Consider the following 15,108-nt stretch of genomic DNA (forward strand, 5'->3'; position numbering starts at 1 on the left):
CTCCCAGTGTCTTCTCTTGATGATGCCAACAAAGGTGAGCTCCAAAGTAACAAAGTAACATGATAATCATTCTAATGATTCTCAAGCTCCTTTGAATTAAACATGACTATAACCATTGGAGAACATGTTTCCAAGTTTCAAAAATCAGGATGAATTCACACATAGACTCATGTATTTATATAAGCAAAAATGCAAACAAGGTCTTCAATTTTCTTTTCTTCCCCCCAAATAGGTGACAAATTCTTGATAAGACCCTCCTAGGCCATAGCACCCAGGCTTGTATTGAGCCTCTATTAGTAAAAAAAAAAAAAAAAAGTTTGTTGAGTGAGTACTTTAAAAAGGAGAAAAAGAATATGACTTTCACCTGAAAAGACTTTTAAAAATTGATATGTGTGTGTGGTAAGTCATTTATGACCCTAGGGACTATAGCCTGCCAGACTCTTCTGTCCCTGGAGCTTCTGCAGGCAAGAATACTGGAGTGGGCAGCCATTCCCTTCTCCAGGGGATCCTCCTGATGCAGGGATTGAACCAGGGTCTCCTGCATCACAGGCAAAGACCCATTCATCTGGAGGACGTTTCCTAAGTGTTACCACTCCATCCCCTTGCAGAAGAGAAGACTAATGCCCACTCCAGTTAGGAATAGGCCAGCCCAGGCCCTTGTGACTTCCACGGGCACCTCTGCCCCCAGGAAAGGTGGACGGGGCTCTAGGCTGGGTGTCTGTCTCACCTGGTCTCCCTGAAACTGCCCAGGCAGCCGCCAGTAAAACGGCTCCGCGTGGACCTGCAGCCTGACGGTCACGGCGTCCAGCAGGAAATCAGGGGCCTGGTAGTACACCCCCTCGGTCGTGCCCTTGAGGTTACTCTGAGAAACCACACGCAGGAGAGGCTGATCTGAGCCCAGCGTCACCTAGTCAGGGAGGGGAGGACAAGCCACTTCAGAACGTGAATGAACTCTGCACCTCGGACTGTCAGAGGCTTTGCTGTTTCAGGTCAGATGGCTTCATTACTCAAACAGGAATGAGAAAGGCTTTTCTTTTAAACTTAAACAGCTGGACTAAAATGAACTGAAAGTGCTATACTGGGCAATGTTCAGCTATACGAAGGAGACCACTGACATACTGCAACTTCATCTTCCGACTAAAGCTGTGGGTAGGTTAGCACAGAGCGACACCAACGTCTTCGTTCCTGCTCCATTTATTTCCTGGACGGCAGAGGCAGGGCTCTGAGTCTTTTATTTTTTAGGCCTCACAGGTCTTAATTGCAGCTCGTGGAATCTTTACTGTGGCACATGGGATTTAGTTCCCTGACCAGGGATCAAACCTGGCCCCCTGCATTGAGCGCTCGGAGTCTTTAGCCACTGGACCACCAGGGAAATCCTAGAGTTCTGATTCTTAATGATCTCAAATCAGCTTCCTAGAATTTCTGACCCAGTAAGAGGAAAATGCAACACAAGTACTTAACTGTCTCTCCCACCTGCACCCAGCTCCCGAGGATAGAGAGTCAAAACCAGAACGCTTAATGAGCGTGTGACTCACCAGCGTCCTCACGTAGCCCTCGGCCTCCGAGCACAGCTGTGACAGCCCGAAGCAGAAGCAGGGCGTGCATCCCCGAGGGTCCGCCTCGTCCAGAGCAAAGGTGCCAGCTTGGCACTCACCGCACTGAGGACCAGCGACATTTTCCTAAAGGGGACAAAGCGATAGACTCACTTCTACTTGAGAAAAGGAGACACGGTTTCTGAACAAACAGAAATGGAATCAAACACAGAAACCATTCTGGATGAACAGGCACGGATGAACCAGCTGCTTCTTAGGCTGGCTCCTCAACCTCTCTGAGCATCAGTTCTCTCAGACTCAGTGATTCCCAGGCTCAGCTAATCATCTGAATCATCTCAGAAGCTTCAGGAAAATGCAGACACCGTAGTGAGTCTCCAGGACGGGGCCTGGATCCTCCTGGAGTGAGTCCCCAGGGGACTGGGGAGCAGTCAGGTGAAGAGCCTTGAGCCGGTTCTCCTGCACTGGCCGTCTGTGGTGAGAATTGAGACCACAGATGCGGGGAACCAAGCACACATCCACTGAGGATCCCATCACCCCCGACCCACTCGAGGTTCCCCTCCCTCATCCCCCACCACCAATTAGCCAGGACCAGGCTTCCATCTCCGGGGCCCAAGGAAAGGACCGGAGAAAGTGGTCAAGGACCTTCTAGCAACAAAGCGCAATGGGAAAACGAATGAGAATACAGAGTTAGGTATGATGTTGAAATCTCATCTCCTGGGAGAATAATCAATGCAAATTTCCTCCAGTCTGCCCAGCAGGCACAAGAGAATAGTTACTTACCAGCTGTACAACCACACATTTTCCTGAAGCCCTGTTATCTATTTTACCTGTATATTCAAGACAGATTGGCTACTCAGCCAACTGGGACACATGATAGAAAACTCGGCATGTTTTTCAAATCAGTTCCATCATCTGACACTTGTAATAAACTGCACAAATTCCATCTAAAGCATCATCCATCACTCTAGAAGAGCACACACAGAATTTAACCTCAGACCCAGAAGGTGGTGCAAACTCATTAAGAGAAGCATCTAGAAGCCAGGTGCTTATTTAAATAGTGAAAGCCCCGAAGTCATGATGACGAGTGAGAGGGTGGAAAGGAAGTGGGGTCGAGGCCAGTACCTTGCAAGAGCAGGCTCCGGTTTCCTGGGCACAGCTGCAGAGACCCTGCTCCTGGTCACAGGTGTCGGCCAGGGTCCCCCTCGGGTCACAGTCACAGGCCACGCAGTTGGGGAAGCCTTTGTACCCTGGGGAGCACTGGTCGCAGGCCCGTCCACCGAATGCAGGCTTACAGGGGCAGTGGCCAGTGACTACATCACACTGCTGGCTGGCTGACCCCACACTGCTGCAATTACAGGCCTGGAAGAGAAAACAGTGAAATAAATCAAAAGGTGGCTTTTACATTTCATAATGTGTACATACAGGGACGACAGAAAACCTGGAGAAACCATACAAGCAAACGGACCTCTCTCACTACTGCTTTTTGGACTCACGACACAAGCCATCAAGAGACAGGACCCATATTGCCGGACATCGTCAAACCCCTGCGTGCTGGGCCACAGTTGAGGACTGAAATTCAATCTACTTAGTAGGTCAAAGCAGTCCAGCAAAATCATGTTAGAAGACGAGTAATGTTCCCTCTATTTTCAAAATGCAAACTCTACGTTTAACAGACAAAAGTAAACACAGAAAAATAGAACCACGGAAGATGGGACATATGTGCCCCGCCCCAGGAAAGCACTTTATGTCCTTCTCCTGGAAGACAGTGTATATTGCAGAATATATTTAAAAGGCAGTAAAATAAGATTTTGATCTACTAACCTATCAATTTCTCAAAGGTAGGCTCTTGAAGAAAATTTGGAATATTGTGTTTTAAGGTTGTCACTTCTTCCACTTAGATTCCCACCATGGGTGCTGAGTTGTGACTAGAAACCATGAAGCCGCTCAACAGGTTAAAATTAAGCACACAGATAAAAGAAACAGGATGAAACCTGACACAGCAAAGCGGTTCTCAGCAGGGAAATCATGCAGGTGGCCACACGCACCTGGCATCCAAGCTCTGGGTCGTGGCCCCAGTGTCCGTCTGCACACTCCTCGCACGCTGCACCCCGCGTGTGAGGCGGGCACACACACTGCCCGGTCTCCGGGTCACAGGTGTTCTGGGTGTGAGCGCAGTCGCAGGCTACGAGAGAGATACGGGGTCCTGTTAGGGATCGGGACCGTCGGGTCAAGCAAAGGAGTCAAGATGCCTCTGCTGCAGTGTCTGCCTGTGTTAATAATCGCAACCACTCCTGCAGTTCCTGAAGAGGCCTCATGGTCCCCAGGACCCCACCATGTCTCATGAGAGGCGGAGGCTCCTCCTTGTTGAAGAGAGGCTGTTGCACGAGAGATGATCAGGAGGCGGGGGAGAAACAGAGAGAAGGCCAGGCAAGGCCTCCACAGGTGGGGAGAGCAGACAGCTAAGGCCTGCTGAGCCTCTGTGCGCCAGTCACTATGCCAAGAGCTCGAGGTACCACCCTGACAGTAACTCCTGGCTGGAGTCTAATCGGCTCCCCCACTTTATGGAAGAGGAGACCAAAGCTAAGGCAAGTCATTAGCCTAAGCTCACACAGTTAGTACAGCCTGACCAAGGCTTATGGACTCCCCAGAACAGGGATCTGGAAACAGGAAAAAGGAATGACATGCTACATATGAAGAAAAAACATAAAGGAACTTAACAGAATTAGTCCGAAGTCGAAGGAGAGTTCCAAGAAAAGTTTAGGCAATACATGGAAGTCTAAAACGCTGAATCCCAGCGCTTACGTGTACAACCGCCATCCTGGTAGGCATAGAAGCCACGGGCACACCTGTCGCACTTCTCCCCGGCCACACCCGGGACGCAGAGACACTGGCCTTCTGGCGTGCAGTCATCCGACAGGGAGCCAGCACTGCAGTTACACGGCAGGCACCCGAGCCCCGAGTCCAGCCCATAGTAGCCGTACTGTTTCATGGGGGCAGAGCAGAGGAAGACAGAACAGATTTCAGTCAATGACTAGTACCTACTAATGGAGAAGGAAATGGCAACCCACTCCAGTACTCTTGCCTGGAGAATTCCGTGGACAGAGGAGCCTGGTGGGCTGCTGTCCATGGGGTCGCACAGAGTCAGACACGACTGAAGTGACTTAGCATGCATGCATGCATTGGAGAAGGATATGGCAACCCACTCCAGTATTCTTGCCTGGAGAATCCCAAGGACAGAGGAGCCTGGTGGGCTGATATCCATGGGGTTGCACAAAGTCAGACACGACCGAAGCAACTTAGCAGTAGCAGCAACCTACTAACCACCGACTTGATGGACATGAGTTTGAGCAAACTCCAGGGATAGCAGAGGACAGAGGAGCCTGGCATGCTGCTGTCCATGGGATGGCAAAGCGTCGGACATGACTTAGGGATTGAATGGCAAAAACAAAAGTACCTCCTAGAACATTTCCAAATCAGCACCTGCATGTGTCCCAAGCTCACAAAGGACTCGTGACATCATCCCACCACCCTGGCAACTGATGCACACTCTCCAGATCGGGACACACAGCTGCTCCCGCCACCGTGCTGCAGGCACCCACTCTTTCTGGCAGTCGTAATCCCATTTCATCTGAACCAGTTCCAGACGTCAACACTGATGCACACATGAATTGTACGCGAGGACCTGGAGGCATCTTACCAAGCACTGGTCACATCGCTGTCCGGTCACGTATGGTTTGCACTCACAGAGTCCAGTTTCCGGGTGGCAGACGGCAGAAAGGGAGCCTTGGCCATGACATTCACAGGCTAACACACACAGAAGACATATTTGTGCCTATTTCTGGATAAGGCTCTTATATAATCCCTTAATCCCCAAAGGAGAAATCTTACACATTCATGTTTCAAACCGGAAAATGAGAACAAAATGATTGCTTTGCAGTAACTTTAAAAATTTACACTTTTTCTGGAAGAGCCAACATAAGGTTGGTGGAAGGAACCATCATAGAGAAAAAAATGTACTGAAACTATTAAGGTAACAATCTGCAAATGAGCTTCACCAATTTCATGAATCCCTTGAAATCTTTAAAATGAGCTGCCAATGTAAATCAACCAATCTTCATAAAAAACATGCAAAGATTTCAAAATCGATTTAGCCATTTGCTCATTCCAATCATATATAAATATTTTAAGTTGAATTATAGCCATGTAGATAATTAATATTATAGTTCATGATTTAATGAAATATTTCTTTCTTTTTTTTTTTTTTTTTTATTAAATTTTAAAATCTTTAATTCTTACATGTGTTCCCAAACGAAATATTTCTTATTCTAAGACCTGAGTCCTTTGACTCAGGCCGTCAGGCCTGAGGTTTCAGTTTCCTCTCCAGCCAGAATATTGATGTTTAAAGCTACAAAGTCCCCCACCTTCTCAAAATGATGCAATTTAATGAGTCCAAGAAAGGTTTAATTGATATTCATACCACAGCTGTCAACATGCACTTCATTTAAGATTTGTAATATGTTCACTGATAGATATCCCAGGATGTGTACTATTCAGGAATGCTTGGGCTTAGAAAATGCACACTCTCTGTCCAATGGCATAATCATGTAAAAAAAACATCACAAAATATCTCAGGCCCAAGCACACTGTGTGTGGCAGGCTTTGCAGGGCACACACCCATCAGCTTGTGTCTGTCACATTATAGTCAAAATGTGGAATAAGTGAATTAACCTTCATAACAAACACAGACGGGGAGCACTAACATTTTTCTATTTGGTGAAAAATCTGTTTTTCTACTTGGTGAGAAATCTAAGACTTAGAAAGATGATATAATTTACCATAGATCACACAGCTGTGTCAGGCTGGATGTACGTAGAGGAAAACTTCTAAATGTGTTTGAAAAACTTGGGTGTATGAATCCCCTTCTTCAACACTAAATTTTATGTAACCTAAATGTAGATCAAGTACTTCTGATGAAAATGTAGCATCCTTATTATTGTTGTTGTTTAGTCACTAAGTTGTGTCAGACTCTTCTGCAACCCCACGGACTGTAGCCCACCAGGCTCCTCTGTCCATGGGATTTCCCAGGCAAGAATACTGGAGTGGGCTGTCATTTCCTTCTCCAGGGGGTCTTCCCTACCAAGGGATTGAACCCAGGTCTCCTGTGCCTCCTGCATTGCAGGCCAATTCTTTACCACTGAGTCACTTAGGAAGCCCGTACTAATTAGGATAGGCGATAAAAGATGCACTGAATTTTGAAGACTCATTATTAAAAAAAAGAAAGCAATCATCTCATTAGCACTTTGAAAATTTGATTACATGGATAAAATAACACTTTCTATATATTGAGTTAAATGTGTTATTAACATGTGTTTCATCTAATTTTTTAATAATTTTTAAAAGGTGGCTACTAGAAAATTTTCAATTACATGCATGGCTTGCATTTATAGTGGACACTATTGATACAGAAAAATAATAAAAATTACTGCTCTTATTGCTAACAATTGTAATTGCTACCATTTATTTACTGTCTAGAACTTTAAATTTATTATCCCATTTATTTTTCAGAAAGGCCTAGTGTATACATATACTTATGTCCATTTTACACATGAGGAAATAGCAGCTAGGAGAGGTTAATAAATTTGCCTAATATCACATGGCTGCTTGGTGACCATGTAACCCTGGATGCTACCCTGTGTTATTCAGACCCTAAAGCCCTGAACCCACACATGTGCTTCCCTGATACACCATCCTGTATAGCTCCCCACTAGACTTGGGATTTTCAAGTCTGATAAAGTTCCAACTCCCATCACAATACTTAGCATAGTGTCTGGGAAGTCACAGACATGCAATAAGTGACAAATGAACTGTCATCAAGGTTTGCAATAAGCACGAAAAGAAAAGCCAGGAGAACGGTGAAGGCATTCAGTAAACTCTGAAGCTTTACACAATCACAGGTTATCATAATCATGATAATTATCATCTCCCATGATAATCAATCAAGATGCTGAACGTCAGGCTCCTAAGCCCAGGGCAATTAACACCTTGTTCATGTCTTGTCCTCCTAGGCAGCATCTTTTCTGTATCACTGGCTCCCTCTTGTGTCTATACATTGTAATAGCATAGTAGGGCTTCAGTATTTATAGGAAATCATCAAAAAGGTGAAATCATCAAAAGGGGCTTCCCTGGTGGCTCAAGATGGTAAACAGTATGTCTGCAGGAGACCCGGGTTCAATCCCTGGGTCGGGAAGATCCCCTGGAGAAGGAAATGGCAACCCACTCCAGTATTCTTGCCTGGAAAATCCCATGGACGGAGGAGCCTGACAGACTACAGTCCATGGGATCACAAAGAGTCAGACACGACTGAGCGACTTCACTATCAAAAAGGCAGTGATAGTGGTAAAGAACCCGCCTGCCAATGTAGGTGACGTAAGAGACACGGGTTCAATCCCTGTGTGGGGAGGATACCCTGCAGGAGGGCATGGCAACCCACTCCAGTATTCTTGCCTGGAGAATCCCATGGACAGACGGAGCCTGGAGGGCTACAGTCTACAGGTCACACAGAGTCAGACACGACTGAAGCAACTTAGCACACGTGCATCAAAACAACGTATCACTGCAGTTTTTACTCTTTCATTCTTTTTTTAAGAACCATGCAAAAAATAAAACTGAGAGCTGTATCAGCCTTAAGGCTATATGTTTGTTATCCTGGGAATTTGAAATTTGCTTTTCTCAGTAAATGATTCTGCATGGTCTGTCATTTCAAGGGTCTGAGCTGAGCCCTGCAGAGCAACATGGAGTCAGCAGTTCAGGCAAAGACCACTGAGATGTGGGGCTAGGGTCTCCCCATTTCCTATTTCACATGTTGAAATCCCATCTGCCTCAAGAAGCCCTTAGCATCTACCTAACAGGACACGCTTCCTTCACCTCCTCAGTCCCTGGGAGCAGTGCCAGCACTCTGTGGAGTACCACTTCTTCCTGAAATGGGAGGCTGTGTGTTTTCTAGGTCACTTGACCTCCGTTTGGAGTAACTAAGCGAGCTAACCCAGTGGAGATGGGGTCAAGTGACCTCCTGGGCCAAGCACTGTTTGATGGTAGGTAGATGGATGGAGGAGTTTCCCCAGTGGCTCAGGGGTAGAGAATCCACTTGCCAATGCAGGAGACTCAAGTTCAATCCCTGGGTCAAGAAGATTCCCTGAAGGAGGAACTGGCAACCCACTCCAGTATTCTTGCCTGAGAAATTCCATGGACAGAGGAGCCGGGTGGGCTACAGTCCATGGGGTCAAAAAAGAGTCCAAAATGATTTAGCAACTGAGCACAAGATGAGTGGCGTCTCCAAAAGGTGGTAAGCTGTGGACCCAACTGCAACAGCCCACACACTCACCACGGCAGTTCTTCGCCGTCACCGCGTCCCCATAGAAACCGTCAGCACACCTCTCACAGTGAGGGCCGTCAGTGTTCCCAAGGCATCGCAGGCATTCTCCAGTGACGGAATCACAGCTTCCAGGCTGCAAGAGGTCGACGTTTCCACTGCAGTTACATGGGACGCAGGAGTCTCCAGGCACTGTTGGGTTTCCATAGTAACCGTCTGCACATCTGTATAAAAGATGGAGAGAGAGATGCGCACAAATGCAATTACTATAGACTGTACCCCACCATCCAGGGACTCTCTGAGTGATTAATCAATCAGACTGACTCTTCACCTAAGATTTACTGGGAGAGGAATGCATTCACAGGCATTCACAGACCCCATCACTCATTGTGAAACATGGGGAGTGCGTCCAAATAAGCCAACAATCTCCTGGGACAGGCTCTGGGCCCGGGCAACTCAACCCACATCCCACCATTCAGGAAGGCCACCTCCCATGGAGACCAGCCAGACTTGGCACCAAGACTCACACGGGAAAGACAGCCCCTGGCCTCCAGGCGCCAGGAGACACTTAGATCAAACTAGCTGTCACTTGTGGAATTATCCAGAGTAAAAGGACATTCAAATGTGTGAACAGACGTATGAACTCCTGGCTGTTTCCCACTGCTACTGATGAGAACTCAGGTTAGCTCAGAGAGATCAAAGTATTCCCATGGACTTTCAACATTAATTTTTTAATTGATTGACTGGCTTCTCTCTCTGAGTCTATAAAATAATAATTACATATCAAAAACTCTAAAGCCACACGTAACTACACGTTTAAAAACAAACACATTGTAAACATTTTTGGAAACCGGCTGAGTGAAGGAGTACCTCTCGCACCAATCCCCCGTGTATCCTGGGGCACACTGGTCACACACCACTTCGTCCCCATCATCCAGGTGGCAGGTGGGGCTGAAACTGACAAAACAGCAGAGATGAATGCACTTCTCCAGTGGATGGTGCAGAACTCCTAAATACTGAAATGCTTGGCTTCCACCCCTCCTATCCTTATACACCTTCACTGGATCCTCACTCCTTAGCCCAGAAACAAAGGCTCCCAGTCACACAGCCCACCCAGTGGGCACTAGACACTCCCTGTTTGTCCCTTCGCCTGGGCTGCGTTTCTCCCCACTCTGTCTGGGCTCACCGGCTCACCCTCAATGCCCTCCTCAGCGGTCTCCTCCAGGAGGCCGGCTCTGATGCTCAAGCCAAGTTCCTCTCCTCCAGTCCCTGGGGCTGGCTGCCTGCCTCAGAGCTGCCCACACTGGCCAAGAGCAAGTTCACTTCCAATTTCCTCTCCTCCTTCAAGTCTCAGATTGAGAGGTTCCTCAGGGCATCACCCCTGGTAGATGCCCCCTGCAGAGCAGACATACTTCCCCTGTCCTCATGATCACACAGTGGATGCCATGGCACCGGCAGCCACGGCTGAACACTCTGATGCTCAGGACACCTACCATGATACCCAGCACATACCAGGCACTCAATACAGATTTGTTGAATCAACTTAATGAATTCAGTTCATTCCCAATGAGCCTCATATTTACATATTTTGGTCATTAGCTCAAATACTCCTGAAGCCCAGGAACAAGTTTTATTCATATCCATGTCCCCCTCTACTTCCTAGCCCACTGGTAGGCACACAACACTGAAGGAAGTGATGATCAACATTAGACCAAGAGGAAAAAGGGCAGGCAAAATGTCCTTGCCACCACACAACTTGCCTTATATACTTCAATACGTCAAGCTTTTCTTAAAAGACAGAGTTTTTTCCTCCATCTTGAGTCCCAATTAATTACCAGGGGGCAAATTCACACTCTCATTGCACACAGGTCTTGCTCTGAAGACATCAGTGCGGGTCTGGATGGGGACCCTGGCCCCTTGGGGCAGGACTGGCTGGTGGAGGGGCCAGGCTTACTTGTTGGAGGCCGTGGAGAGCGGGCAAGCACAGGGCTGGCAGTCCCCAGGGGTTCCTCGGGAAGGCAGCCCATAGAAGCCGGGCAGACAGCGCTCGCAGTGGTCCCCAGCGGTGTTGTGCTGGCAGGCCTAGGACACACGTGTGAAGAGGCTTGGCTCTGGCCCGCTGAGCGAGCCCCAGAGTTACCCACAAACAACTTGCAGTCCAAGCAGAAAAAAAAGGCAAAACACTAAAACAAGTCACCAAACACTCCTATATGAGGAGTGGCTGCCTGTTTCCAGACTGGCTGATAAAACCTTTTAATTTGTAAAAACAGGAAGCAAGAGACCTTTCACTTCCAACCACTATATTTCGTCTCCTCTGCAGTAACAAAGTGGATCAAAGAGCTGCTCTCGGATCCTGGATGGCAGAGGGTGCAGAATGTGGACCCCCCCTCCCCCGGACCCAAGTGTGGGCAGAGGCCTCCAAACCCGAAAGGAAGAGAGAGAGAGCTTTTAAAGGAACAAGAACCGCATCAAGCAATGGGAAGCTGAGCTTGAGGAACTTATCGCGGAAAGACTGAGTCTGCGTACAAGCCATCCTTCCACGCCACCCTACAGACACTTCACTTACAGAGAACAAAGACATGGACAAAGAGCTAAATGAAAGCTGTCCTTCCAGAGAAACAGAAAAAAGAGGCTCCAGAGAGCATAAGCAATGGGCGGCACCACGCCGAGGTCTTCCCCATGGGTCCGATCATTAAATTTTCCCTGCCCTGCTACTCAATCAATCTCTTAGGGAAAAAGCATGAACCACCCTCTGTGCTGTGCCGGTGAATAGGGTTTGGCTGATTACCATACACATTCATTCTGTCTCTGAGAGGTGAATCCATTAAAGCCCAGGAGTGTGGCCTGGCTCCCAGGCACAAGAGCCTAAAAGAATTCCTGATTGAAGTTAAAAAACAAGTCTTGCCCTGTATCTGCCCCAAAGTTCATTCTCAAGATTAACCACACATTTGTTAAGCCCTGTTTCAACTTCTACTACATGAAAGAGGGACTTGTTTGCAGAGTTCATCTGCTAACAATGATGAAGCATTATATATTGCAGAAATGAGTGAGATTATCCGATATCTTATTATTCCTCTTATGATATACTATGTAATATAATGTTAAAATCTACTAGCATTTGCATTTAAAAGATCTGTTCTTTTTTGCTTAATCAGTGGACATTTTCTACCTTTATGCTGCTTTTTAGTCTTGTAAAGTAAATCATTACTTATTGTCTTAAGAAAAAACCTGCAGTGAAATGATACCTCCCTTTTCTATTATTACCAAAGCAACTTTTCTTCAAAAAAAAAAAAAAAGAAATAAAAAGCAGGAGATAGTCTATGTCTTGAACTTAAACCTCCAGATTTCCTTTGGGGTTCACAAAGGCAGGGATGTTCCCTGTGGAGGAAGCATTTTTCAAAAAATCACTTCTGAGTAGAGCCGGGGCTTCGGGGTCGGGGAGGGGCACATGAGGCCTCAGACTCACAAAGCAAACACCATGAACATCACACTCGGCCGCATGGCCGTGGCATTCACAGGGCTGACAGATTCCTCCGAAAAGTATTCCGTCCACGCGGTAATAGCCAGGAAGACAGGACTGCAAAAGAAGGACAGGTGACCAGGCAGGTGAAGGTAACTTTTTATGCAAAAGGCAAACCATCGTTTTCCAAATATGTTAGAAACAAAAGCCATTCAGTCCTCCATGAACAGAAAACTTATTTTTTTGCCCAAACATGCCATAAAATGCACCCATATGATGCATACGATTCAATGATTTGTTTCTTTCAGTAAATTTACTGAGTGGTGCAACTACCACCATAATCCAGTTCCTTATATGTTTTAAAGGCAGAAACATGCACACAACAACTTAACAGCTATTCAATAAGCCAGTGTACATCATAGGAGTTTTCCACTGCAACATTCTTAGAAATCATGTAATAGTCATTTAACCAGTATTTCAATGGAGAGGATATTTTTCCCTCTACTATTTTTTCTTTTGGTTAAAATTTATGAAATGTTGCCATCATAGTGTTAAATGCACATCTGTGTCAAATAACATCAGTTTAATAAAACAAGTGTTACAGGTGAGCTTCCCTCGGTCCTCCTCCTGGTCTGACAACTTGGAGGTTCAGGGACAAGGAGTCCCCTAGACACTGTACTTCATGTCATCGTCCTGGTGACCCTGAGAAACTGACTCTCTATTTGACAGACATGCAATCTGAAACATGAAGCATTAGCGCTGGTCCTCGGCACTCATACAATGATTCAACGCCAGGTGTGCACACCTGCAAGACCCCTGTCCATGGGCCGCCCAGGGCGACAGCAGACAAGAAACGCATCCAGAGTGCAGACTGGGGAATGATTAATTTGAGGCTGGCACACTCCCTTGGGGCCATGGCACGAGGGGGTGTGGGTTTGTTTTCTATTGTTCTAAGGATCCTTAGAGAGCATTTCATTATAGTGATAATGTATGATGCCTTCATTCACACTGATCTTGGGAATATGCCCTATCACCTCCCACAGCCATGCTCCCCTGGGGACAGCAGGCTTCTCTACAGATGGGCATTGAGCAGGCAGCCACCTGGGGGTCTGTGTGGCAGCTACAGGGCTCCCCAAATTCCATTCTCAGTGAACAGCTGCCTGATTGTTTAAGTCAGCTTCTGAGCAAGAGCTGGATTACAGAATGAGTTCTGCTTGACACAAACCCTGACAAAGAAGACTTGAGCTTCCTGTTCCTGCCTGAGCATCATCCCACACACACTCACAGTTTTGCTCCAAAGCCACACCCACACCAGCACGTGCCCTCCAAAGCCCCGCCCACTTGCCCTCCAGCAGTAACTCCCCTTTCCAGACTAGCTGGCAAGGCTCCGGCTTCCACGCTTATCTCTGCACTACCTGCGGCTCCCCAAGCCCACATCCACGTACTACGAGGTGGTCTGAGGGTCATTTTTCCATTAAGCACAAGACCCACAGGGATTGGACCTATGAATTCTTGTTGGTCCCAAAAATAAATGACATGTAAAAAAAAAAAAAGCTCTTTGGTCCCCACCCCATACCAAAAATACTTTTCTAAATATTTTAAATAGAGATAAAAATATTTAATTAAGTATCTGCACCAGGAGGCTTCAGGCCAACCTTATTAACTACAAAGTTAGTAAAGGTAAAAACAGATTATAAGTTGAACGGTCTCACTTTTTAAAAGTGCAAGCCAAGAAATCACAGCCAATGACAAATGTTCACAATTACAGTTAGTCATGGACACGTGAGAGGACCTCATGGCAGTAGCCAGGGGTGAAGTTCAAATCCTAAGATGACCGCTTGCTGGCTGTGTGACCTTGGTCAAGTTACTTAACCTCTCTGTGTCTCTGTTTCCTCATCTGTGGAACAGAAAGTATATGAAGGGCCTACCTGACAGGACTGTTGTAAGGATTAAATGGGGTAATATGTGGAAAAGGCTGAGAACAGTGCCAGATACATACGAAGTTCTCGGTAAGAGAGAGCTATTATCAATATGGATGTCCAAATAATTCAAAACATACTTCAACATTTTTAACCAACAGATTACTTTTAGCAATGAAGGAAAGAGTATTTTCATACACTGACTATGTGATGCAGAGCCCACATAAGTAACACAGCCGGGGGCCATCAACGGTCTCCACACAGGGCTGGCTTGGCTAAAGCTTTCCAGGTCAAGTGTTGGTAACTGGTAAATGTTCAAATATGATCGAAGCTCAATCCTCCTTCAGTTCAGTTCAGTTCAGTTGCTCAGTCGTGTCCAACTCTTTGCGACCCCATGAATCGCAGCACGCCAGGCCTCCCTGTCCATCACCAACTCCCGGAGTTCACTCAGACTCATGTCCATAGAGTCAGTGATGCCATCCAGCCATCTCATCCTCGGTCGTCCCCTTCTTCTCCTGCCCCCAATCCCTCCCAGCATCAGAGTCTTTTCCAATGAGTCAACTCTTCGCATGAGGTGGAAAAACCATAGCCTTGACTAGACAGACCTTAGTCGGCAAAGTAATGTCTCTGCTTTTGAATATGCTATCTAGGTTGCTCATAACTTTTCTTCCAAGGAGTAAGCGTCTTTTCATTTCATGGCTGCAATCACCACCTGCAGTGATTTTGGAGCCCCCAAAAATAAAGTCTGACACTGTTTCCACTGTTTCCCCATCTATTTCCCATGAGGTGATGGGCCCAGATGCCATG

The 15,108-nt window shown here is 46.7% G+C and overlaps 1 protein-coding gene across 1 annotated transcript in view; it reads right to left on the reverse strand.

Moving 5' to 3' along the window:
• LAMA1 (laminin subunit alpha 1) overlaps nt 1–15,108 on the reverse strand; it is a 124,644-nt gene that overhangs the window by 48,977 nt on the left and 60,559 nt on the right. Inside the window, exons 16-25 of the mRNA XM_068993660.1 lie at nt 12,389–12,499; nt 10,877–11,004; nt 9,793–9,879; nt 8,935–9,146; nt 5,251–5,357; nt 4,356–4,533; nt 3,599–3,735; nt 2,676–2,912; nt 1,536–1,679; nt 728–907 (exon numbers count right to left, since the gene is read on the reverse strand). Of these exons, the coding sequence (XP_068849761.1) occupies nt 728–907; nt 1,536–1,679; nt 2,676–2,912; nt 3,599–3,735; nt 4,356–4,533; nt 5,251–5,357; nt 8,935–9,146; nt 9,793–9,879; nt 10,877–11,004; nt 12,389–12,499 (1,521 nt within the window). The remainder of the gene's footprint in view (nt 1–727; nt 908–1,535; nt 1,680–2,675; nt 2,913–3,598; nt 3,736–4,355; nt 4,534–5,250; nt 5,358–8,934; nt 9,147–9,792; nt 9,880–10,876; nt 11,005–12,388; nt 12,500–15,108) is intronic.

The sequence above is a fragment of the Capricornis sumatraensis genome, chromosome 21, assembly GCF_032405125.1.
Source record: "Capricornis sumatraensis isolate serow.1 chromosome 21, serow.2, whole genome shotgun sequence".
NCBI classification, from domain to species: domain Eukaryota; kingdom Metazoa; phylum Chordata; class Mammalia; order Artiodactyla; family Bovidae; genus Capricornis; species Capricornis sumatraensis.